At 41.9% G+C, this 11,080-nt stretch overlaps 1 protein-coding gene across 1 annotated transcript; it reads left to right on the top strand.

Moving 5' to 3' along the window:
- The first annotated feature begins 8,326 nt into the window (after nt 1-8,326).
- Nucleotides 8,327-8,698, top strand: LOC132836202 (gastrula zinc finger protein XlCGF49.1-like). The gene has a single exon (XM_060855531.1). It carries the CDS (start codon nt 8,327-8,329, stop codon nt 8,696-8,698), a length of 372 nt encoding a protein of 123 aa, XP_060711514.1.
- The last annotated feature ends 2,382 nt before the right edge of the window (nt 8,699-11,080 follow it).

Raw genomic sequence — 11,080 nt, 5'->3', positions numbered from 1 at the left:
GCTCAGAGCACAACGCGTTCCTGCTCCTGCGCAGTGAGCTCCGGTTCTCACTGATGGGGGGGGCGGGGGGGGCTTTCTGGGGCATTCCCAGTTGGGAAACTGCCATACAGTGCAATTCATGAACAAATTTTATTCATTTCCCAAAGAGCAGAGTGGGGACTTTATAGGTTAAGTTCGCATCAAACAGGAAACGTGCTCGTACAGCAGAACCATAGTAATCAGTAAGATCACACATTATCATCTGCTAGGACACAGCCAGAACTAACAGGAGCTGGGTCGTAGAAAATCATTTCATCAAAACCAGAGATATATTTGCTTAATGTTTTAAAATTTTCACCGGATTTACTTCCTGTCCTAAAATAATTGCAACACAGAACGATTATTTCATTTCAGTCTATTGTATTCATGCTAGTTCACTGGAAGAGCTGTTCAACTAATCCAGTATTCTCATCTTTTCTCTAATGTCCTGCATGATTGCTGTCGTCAGATAACGGTTTAATTATCTGTTGAGAGCTTCATTTCAATTTGTCACCATTACACTTTCACTTCATAATTTGCTTGATTTTTGTACTCTATGCCCATACCTCTATAGACCAAAATACTTAAAGAACCACGTTTTGTTTTGGTCTTCCACCTTCAAGTAATAAAAATGACAAATCAATGCACCTCCATCGCAACCAGAGAATGTATTCAAGTGCAGTGCTTCAATAACTGATCCAGACTATGAAATCATTTGTGTGTCTGGATGGCTGTCTATAGCTGAGTGCCTGATTGCTGTATTAAATCTAACATCTCGACAACCGTTCCACAATTGCTTTGCAACAACATGAAGAATATACTATTTTTGTTTCATTTCATTTACATCCTCAGACGGTTTGCAAATTCCTTTTACGCGTCATCTTCTAACACATATATGTTCTCCACTATAAAAACTTACATTGGTCTTACTAACAGTTTGCAAGAGGATTGCTGTAGTCACAGTTTGGAAATACTGCTTTTTAAGAGAATGAGTTGAGATCTGACAAATGGATTTTAATGAAGTAAAAAATGAGATTGTTCATTTTTGCAGAAAGAATTTAACAATCTGTTTGAAATGGTAGACCTTGCACAGCTCTGAGATGCAAAGAGATTTGGGTGTCCTAGTGCATTATTCACAAAAGTCTAAGTTAGAGTGGTGCTGGAAAAACACAGCAGGTCAGGCAGCATCCAATGAGCAGGAAAATTGACGTTTCGGGCAAAAGCCCTTCATCAGGAATAGAGGCAGGGTGCCTACAGATGGAGAGATAAATGAGAGGGGGCGGTGAGGGTGGGGAGAAAGTAGCATAGAGTACAATAGGTGAATGGGGGTGGGGATGAAGGTGACCTGGGGAGAGAGAGAGAGAGACTCACTGAGATTCTTGTAGAGAGAGGAAGAAAACTTCTTCAAGGCAAGCATCCACTTTTACCTATTATTCACAAAAGGTCAGTCTCCGTGTAATTAGGATAATTTTAAAAATGTTATTGTTTATTGTGGAACATTGAATTGAAAAAATGTTGACTGATTGAGTTTTTGTTGTCACATGTCCTGAGGTATAGTGAAAAGTGTTGTTTTGCATGCTATACAGGCAGATTTTACATACAAAGTGCATAAGGGAAGCAGAGCGGAATGCAGAATACCATATCACTGGGAAGGTACAGAGACAGAGATCAGAATTAATATTTGAGAGGTCCATTCAAAAGTCTGATAACAGCAAGGAAGAGTTTTGAGAAGATTTGTAGCTCAGGTTGAGGTTCTGGATGTAAGTTTGCTCTCTGAGCTGGATAAAGGATGTTTTTCAGACGGTTCGTCACCATACTAGATAACATTATCAGTGAGCCTCCGGTGAAGCACTGATGTTATGCCCCCCTTTCTATTTATGTGTTTATATGTACTGGTTTGCATGAAGAACTGGCCTGTGTTCATGAATCTGTGGGTTCTTGTGGTCTTGGGAAGACTAGCTGCCAAAGAACACTGTATACAGACAGGATGATTTCTATGGTGCATCTACAAAAAGTGGTTAGAGTCCTTGTGGACTTGCTGAATTTCCTTAGCCTCCTGAGAAAGTAGAGACATTGTTATGCTTTCTTGAGCATTGAGTTGACATGGGTGCACCAGGACAGATTGTTGGTGATCATCACTCCCAAGAGCTTGACGCTCTTGACCATCTCCATCTCAGCACCACTGATGCAGACAGATGTGTGCCCTCCACTCCAATTCTGGAAGTCAACGAGCAACTCCTCCAGTTTACTGACATTGATGGAGAGATTGTTGTCTTTACAGCAAGCCGCTAAGCACTCAATCTATTTTTTGTATTCTGCCTCAACATTGTTTAAGATTGGACCTACAACAGCGGTGTCATGAGCAAACTTGTAAATGGAGTTGGGGTAGAATTTGGCAACACTGTCCTGAATATAAGGACTATATTAAGGGGCTGAGTATGCAGTCTTGTGGGGCACCAGTATTGAGGATTATGGTGAAGGAGATGTTGTCACCTATTCTTACTGATTGCGGTCTATGTCAGGAAGTCAAGGATCCAGTTACAGAGAGGGAGCCAAGACGTACGTCTCAAAGTTTACGGATGAGTTTGTTTGGAATTATGGATGAAGATGGAATGCAGATAATGAGTACCTGATGGAGAAAATGGTGAATGAATTCTGAAGAGTCATATCTGACTCAAAATGATGACTGTTTCCCTCATCACATATGCTATGAGACCTGTTGGGTTTTTCCAATGTTTTCCCTTTTTATTTTCCAACCCCTGCAGTATTTTGCTTTTAGAAAATTAGCACGTTCATGCTTTAGGTGTTCAGGAAGCATACCACTACTGGAATACTGTATGCAGTATTGATCTTCTTGTTTAAGGAAGAATGTAAAAGTATTGGAAGCAATTCAGAGAAGAGTTACCAGATCAGTTTCAATGTGGTTATGCAGGATAGAAAACATATATCATTAAGCCATTTAAAATTGGTACAGCACACACCCTCCTCAATACACGTACAAAAATACACTGTTTGAGATAGAGTCATCGTCATAGATTCATAGAGATGTACAACATGTAACAGACTCTTCAGTCCAACTCATCCATGCTGACCAGATATACCAGTCTAATCTAGTCCCACTTGCCAGCACCTGGCCCATATTCCTCCAAACCTCTCCTATTCGTATACCCATTGAGATGCCTTTTAAATTCTGCAATTGTACCAGCCTCCACCACTTCCTCTGGCAGCTCATTCCATACAAGCACCAGTCTCTGTGTGAAAAAGTTGCCCCTTAGGTCTCTTTTATATCTTTCCCCTCTCACCCTAAACCCTCTCTAGTTCTGGACTCGCCCACACCAGGGAAAAGACTTTGTCTATTTATCCTATCCATGCCCCATATGATTTTATAAACCTCTATAAGGTCACCCCTCAGCCTCCAACTCTCCAGGGAAAACAGCCCTAGCCTGTTCAACCTCTCTCAATAGCTCAAATCCTCCAACCCAGGCAACATCCTTGTAAATCTTTTCTAAATCCTTTTAAGTTTCACAACGTCCTTCCAATAGGATGGAGACCACAATTGCATGCAATATTCCAAAATTGGCCTAACCAACGTCCTGTACAGCTGCAACATGACCTCCCAACTCCTGTACTCAATACTCTGACTAATAAAAGAAAACATACCAAACACATTCTTCACTATCTTATGTCCTTGCGACTTTACTTTCAAGAATCTATGAACTTGCACTCTAAGGTCTCTTTGTTCAGCAACAATCCCTAGGACCTTACCATTAAGTGCATAAGTCCTGCTAAGATTTGCTTTCCCACAATGTAACACCTTGCATTTAGCTAAACTAAACTCTATCTGCCATTCCTCAGTGCATTGGCCCATCTGATCAAAGTTCCATTGTAACCTGAGGTAACCCTCTTCACTGTCCACTACACCTCCAATTTTGGTGTCACCGGCAAACTTACTAACTATACTTTCTATGTTCACATCCAAATCATTTACATAAATGATGAAATGTAGTGGACCCAGCACCGATCCTTGTGGCATTCCACTGGTCACAGGCCTTCAGTCTGAAAAACAACTCTCCACCAACACCCTCTGTCTTCAACCTTTGAGCCAGTTCTGTATCCAAATGGTTAGTTCTCCCTGTATTCCATGAGATCTAACCTTGCTAACCAGTCTCCCATGGGGAATCTTTCGAACGCCTTAGAGAAGTCCATATAGATCACATCTACTGCTCAGCCCTCATCAATGCTTTTTGTTACTTCTTCAAAAAACTCAATCAAGTTCGTGATTTCCCACGCACAAAGCCATATCGACGATCCTTAATCAGTCCTTGCGTATTCAAATACATGTAAATCCTGTCCCTGAGGATTCCCTCCAATAACTTGACCACCACCAATGTCAAGCTCACCGGTCTATAATTCCCTTACCACCTTTTTAAAATACTGGTACCACATTAGCCAATCTCCAGTCTTCCAGCACCTCACCTGTGACTATCGATGACACAAATATCTCAGCAAGAGTCCCAGCAAGCACTTCCCTAGCTTCCCACAGAGTTCTGGGGTGCATTTGATTAGGTCCTGTGGGTTTATCCACCTTTAAGCGACATAGACTGGGACTGCCATAATGTTAAGGGTTTAGATAGAGAGAAATTTGTTCAGTGTGCACAAAATAAGTTGTTTTTTAAGTCTGCGTTTTTCTGAATGCTGACAGGATTGACCTCTTCCCGATTATGTCCAAACTCTTCTGCTCGTTCATTTATTGAGGACGTTGTTCGAATGGTCACATTTCCTGTTGGTATAGTTGTTCCTTTAAGTCAGATTGTCTCGTCATGTTACAGTAACGAATGTTCAAATGTTTGGTCTAGCCCCAGAGGGTTTAATCTGTTTCATGCAACAAACAGAAAGACCCAGCTTTCTCCCGGGGTTTGACACTAGTCAGGATTCCAAATAAGGGGGTGTTTCAGCCAATGAGGGAGAGTCGAGCTCAGTCCCACCCCCTCATTCACTCCGATTGGCTGGAAGTCCAGCCCCGCCCTCCCAGTCCTCTAGCTCCGCCCCCTCTTCCTATTGGCCCTGAGCCACCGCCAACAGCCGCAGTGCAGGGCTGCGGCTGGAGGGAGCAGATCATGTGGAAATTTTATCGCAGGTGAGATCCGCTTGGGAGAGCGGCAGAGAGAGTGATGGAGTGGTTAACTGCATTGGGAGGTTTCAGACTCACTGTAAGAAAACTTTAAACCGTAATTGTGAAGCTTCCCCTCCCCTCCCCAAACTCCAGTTGAAGCCGATGGCGGCTTCGTCGGTTCTTTCCAGTATCAGGCCCCAGTGAACGGCCACCATCTTGAGAGGAGAGGACCAGCGGAGGGACGCATGCGCAGTCAGGTCGTTTTCGGGCTGAGGATCGGCCTGTGACCCCCGCCCCTTTGGAGGTGAACCCAGAAGTCCCGCCCCTCGGAGGTGAGGCTTCTGCAGCGTGCTCTGATTTGCTGGAGGACGTCCCCGCTCCCTTTCCTAATAGGTTTGGGATCACTGTCAATCACGAACGCTGCTCGAGCATGCGCATTGACGATGGCTGTTGGCGTTGCAGCTGATAGAGAATGTAGAACATTACAGCGCAGTACAGGCTCTTCGGCCCTCAATGTTGCGACCTGTGAAACCTATCTATCCTACGCTATTCCATTTTCATCAACGGGAGGTTGTTGTCTGTACAGCGACCTGAGGCCAGGGAAAGGAATACGGTAGGGAGAGAGAACTGAGAGTGGAGGAATGGAGTGAAGGAAGTGGGTTTTAATTCAAGGCGAGGGAGGAACATCCCAATTAGCAGGAGCCCTAACTCAGCCGCTGGAGCTTGCTCCACTGTTCAATAAGATCCTGGCCTATTTGATTACTCCACATTCCTAACTCACCTCAAGACCCTTTCACCCCAGCTCGCCTGAAATCTGTCTATTTCAGATTCAAAATAATCAAATATGCCACCTTTCAAGGAAGAGTAATACGGTGACTCAGTGGTTAGCATTGCTGCCTCACAGTGCTAGGGACCCGGGTTCGATTACAACCTAGGGTGACTGTGTGGAGTTTGCACATTCTCCCCATGTCTGTTGCCTATTGTCTATGTTGGTTTCCTCTAAGTGCTCTAGTTTCCTTCTACAAATCCAAAGATGTGCAGGTTAGGTGAATTAGCCATGCTAAATTGCCCATAGTGTTCAGGGATGTGCAGGGGTAAACATAGGATAATAGAGAATCGGTCTGGGTGGGTTACTCTTCAGAGGGTCAGTGTGGACCTGATACCATGTCAGCATGTAATAACTAAAGTTTTCAGGATCAGCATTACAGTTTATTGCAGCTTCATACTTAAGTCTATTTCAGTAGGTTTAACTCGACTGAGTCGTAACATGCTTACATTTTTAAGAAGCAAAAACTTTGACATATTTTAGCTTTTCTGTGAAAACATTAACTCCAAAAGTGACGATTATTAGGGGCAAACAAGAGAAGGCAAAAGTCACATATTTAGTGTACTTTTTAACAAAGTATAAACAATAAGCATTGTTTTTCATTGATTTGTTGAAATCTTGATTCTAGGCTAAAGCAGGCAGATTAATTGTCACATCAGTCTTAAAGCTCCATCTGGTGTACACGTTGCCCATAAATGTAATTTCTAATGAAGCAGTGACCCTCAGCTCTACATTTACCCATACAGGAAATATCCTTTTGATAGGTGCCCTGTCAATAGCTGTCAGATTTTTAATGCTTTGATAGAAACCTAGCCTGTCCAACTCTTACTCATAATACAACCCACTTTTTCTGGTTATAAGTTTAGTGAACCTTCTCTAAACTGCCTTTGATACATTTTCATCCATCCATAACTAAGGAGTCCAGTAATGGCGCACAGTAAACAAGCTGTTGTCTTATCAGTTCCCTTTACAATTGAAGTGTAACCTACCTATTTTTGCATTCAACCAGTGAACACCTACTAGCTCTTCTAATTACTTGTCGTACCTGCGTATTAACTTTTTGCAATTCATGCACTAAGAAGGCTAGATTACTCTGTACCTTAAAGCTCTGTAATTTCTCATCATTTCAATGAAATACTTCATTTTTATTATTCCTGCTGAAATAGAAAGTTTCCTGCATATTCCAATTTCCAGATCATTGTCCATTCATTTAACCTGTATCCCTTTACAGCTTCCTTATGTCCTCTCAACTCAATTTCCTACTTATCTTCACTTTGTCAGCAAATATTTAAACCAAACTTTTGTTCAGTTAATCCAAACTTCTGAAAATAAATTGCAAAATATTGAAGACTCTGCCATGATCCCTGTGGCACGTTACTCATTGCATTTGCCAAACCAAACGGATCACATTTATGACTGGCTAATTAACAAGAACTGTTCACAATCACCTTTCATGTGACATCTTATGAAATGCCTTCCGAAAATCTAAGTGCAGTACATTCAGGAGTTCTCCATTATCAATAGTACGTGTTCCTTAAAGAACTTCAATAATTTTGTTAAATGTGATTTCTGTTTCCCTCAATTATGTTGACAGTCTGATTATCTGCAGCGTTTCAAAAAGCCCAACGAAAATGTCTTTGCTAAACTTGAGGAAAAGTATATAAGACTGGGAGTTAAAGCTTTTGGGGATTAGAAGAAAGGAAACAATATTGAAGAAAAACTTGAATTGTCTGTTCAGAATCTCTATCCTGTTCTGACAGTTAAAAGCTTGTAAACTCCTTTTACAGGATGTAGAAAGAGGATGTTTTAAAGGTGAGAAGCTCAAATCAAATTTAATGTCAACATTAAACAGAGTCACTTGATTCATGAGGAACAGAATATCAGCAGCAATGAATGAGAAAGAACAGGCGAGCATTTCTTCTATCAGTGGAAGAAGTTTACAAACATCAGTGTGAAAGGAAAAGCATCAAGTGTCAGGCCTGAATGAGAGTGTTCCAGTACGCTGACTGTGTAAAAAGCTTCAAGTAATTATGAGCATGAAAACATATTACACCATTTAAAGCAGTGAGAAAACATACACGTTTTCTGTGACTGGACGAGGCTTTGAGTGATCTTCCAAACTGGAGAGACACGAGGACACCGGCACCATGGAGAAACCGTGGAAATGTGAAGATTGTGGGAAAGGATTTAATTACTCATCCCGGCTGGAAATCCATCGACGCACTCACACTGGGGAGAGGCCATTCATCTGCACTGAGTGCGGGAAGGGATTTGCTCGGTCATCCAATCTTAGTTCACACCAGCGAGTTCACACTGAGGAGAAGCCATTCAGCTGCACAACGTGTGGACAGAGCTTCAGATCTGCAGACATGCTCACTGAGCACGAGCTATTTCACATTGGAGGGCAGAAACCATTCAGTTGCTTCGTGTGTGGGACGAGATTCTCTCAGTTACTCGCCGTCCAGTCGCACCACCATTTTCACACAAAGGAGAATCCATTTCGCTGCACTTCCTGTGGAAAGACGTTCAAGCATTCGATTGACCTCAAAGAACACCAGCACACCCACACTGGACAGAAACCGTTCACCTGCTCCGTGTGTGGGAAGCAATTCCCTTGGTCATCCCAACTGCTGACACATCAGCAAGTTCACACTGTGGAGAGGCTGTTCACCTGCTCTGTGTGTGGGATGGAATTCACTCAGTCATCCCATCTGCAGAGACACCAACGAATCCATAAGTGACTACTTCATTCTGCTGTTGTTAATGATGTTCATGATTGAGAATCTGATAATATTTGGTTTATTTCTGATATTAACAACCCCTATAACTGTGGCTGGTATTTTAATTTGATTTTCAGGGCTGCACTGTTTCTTTTCAAACGTATCACCTGTGATCTTTCCCCTTGAACTGGGAACTCAGTAACAATACAATAATGAACTTTTACTGCAATCCTAAATTGATTTTTCAATACGAAATCTGCAGTCCAGAATCTGGAAGATTAATATGTCCAAGTGCGAAAATCTCTTAATCCTTGCTGACAATTTTGACTGCACATGTTTCACATTGCCTGAATTATGGCATTAAATGAAGCCAAGAGTCATGAATAATAATGAAATATTTTACAGATAAATCAATAAAACTTTCATCAATCAACATTGATATTGATGAAGTTTGGAAGTCGCTGGGTTCAATCATTTATGACCCTGCAGCAGCAATATTTAGTAAAGGTTGAATCATATCAAAGACTGGCAGAGGTGATATGTCATTGAAGCAAAAAGGCAAGGATGACTTGATGCACAACCTCAATGCAGCAGCTAGAATGCTGCATCATCTCCAGGTAGCCAAGACAGTTGTGCAAAGGAACAGGGACATTGGGCAAAGAATCACTGAGTCTGACATGTCAAGAATCTAAACTGCCTGTGGTCACATTCATTTACAAGCTGTGTCGAGTGGGATTGAGGGAGCACTTGAAATCCCGTCATGCCGAAGGTTGCTCCTGAGAAATCCAGAGCTGAAGTATTCACTGGTGGAAGTAAACAGACATCCTGCTGGGTTTAACATGACTGTGCAATACTCCTATGAGACGGACATCCCCCAGTCTCCATTTGATGCTGTCCTCCTTCTAGTCGTTGTTGTGTCGGACATGGAACTTTCATCGTCTGACCTGGAAAAGGTCATTGATTGTGGAGCAAGCAGTAAGTTCCCTGGCAAGGATGGAATCACGACCAAACTGCCCAAACACAGAGAGTCTCCTCTACTGCTGCACCTTCATGACCACTGCCTTCTCTGTTCGGAGGCAGGATCTGTTCCATGGGGCATGCAGGATACAAAAACCGTCACCACCTACAAAAACAAAAGAGACAGAGGAGTTTGCAGCAACTGTGGGAGCATCTCACTCCTTACTGTCATGGGGAAGACCTTCAGCAAGATCATGTTTTAACAGACTGCATCCACTTAGAGTGAGTGTATCCAGAAGCACAGTGCAGTTTCGGTGACAGCAGATCGATTAGTGGACAGGATTTTCTTCACACACCAGCTACAAGAGTAGTTTATAATTAGCATTTCATCTAAAATGCTACTAGTTTTTGTGCTGAGAAAAGTGAAACATTTTCATGACAAAGACGCATTGCAATTTACTTGTACAATTGTAAAGGGACCAAACATTTGATTTCCCCAAAGATAATTTCAGACTTGTAGTTGTTTTTGAGCTCACAAGTTGTGGGACCCTCTTCCCTCTGACTGTTTCTCTCTGTCTAAAATGGTTAAAGCTGTAGTTTATCTCCAAAAGCTTATTTTTAAAGAACTTTTCTTAGCCTTCACTTATATTACAATCATTTGGAAAAGAATCAAAATAATATTTGACAAAGCTGAGAGAAGTACCAAAGACTTGGAAACGAAGTTTGAAATGGTATTTGATTTGTTGTTCCGAAAGAAAGTTGGTGCAAAGTTGACCAAACTTTGTTCATTTGTGAAAGTTTGCTCAGCCCTTTTACAAAACAAGCGAAGGAATTAATCCTTTTTATCAATGGCATGGTGACAATTTGAACAAAATACCATATTTTAAGATGCACCTTCATCCCATTTGCTATCTTTCAAGACCGCTTGCTTGAGAACGGGAGATATGGGAGTTATCGCTAAACTGATTATAAGTATGTCTGTCTCTGATCTGCAGACAGACACCACATTCTAAGAATATTGAATTGGACAGTGAAATTCCTGCAGCTCTCCTTTAATGAGATAGAATTAAAATTATTGCAATATGGCACTTAGAATAAAAGGATAGAAGGAATTCACACCAATGGAATATACCATTTACATTCTGGTGGAAATCACAAAGTGTGGATGAGATTCATAAGTCAATACTCTTCTCTTGGAGATGTTTGCTTGCTTCAGCACATTGTGAGAAACTGAATTTGATCATCTGGCCACTGCCTGAGGCATTGCAACCATGCTGGGGGAGTTAAGCAAAGATCTTCAAACTGACCTCACCTCCTTGATCTCCTGGTAAGGTTACCTGAAAGTGGCTTTTATCAGTTGGAATTGTGGCATGATGTTGGACAGCGCTGTGAGGAAGAGATATGATTCATTCCCCTTGAAGATTAATGTGGAAATGCATGGTGACG

This window comes from Hemiscyllium ocellatum, chromosome 46 (genome assembly GCF_020745735.1).
Source record: "Hemiscyllium ocellatum isolate sHemOce1 chromosome 46, sHemOce1.pat.X.cur, whole genome shotgun sequence".
NCBI lineage: Eukaryota > Metazoa > Chordata > Chondrichthyes > Orectolobiformes > Hemiscylliidae > Hemiscyllium > Hemiscyllium ocellatum.
This window is presented reverse-complemented; position numbering and strand designations above follow the sequence as displayed.

What these genes read in the sequence shown, in the direction of transcription:
- LOC132836202 (XM_060855531.1), top strand. Translation starts at nt 8,327, where the DNA reads ATGCTCACTGAGCACGAGCTATTTCACATTGGAGGGCAGAAACCATTC.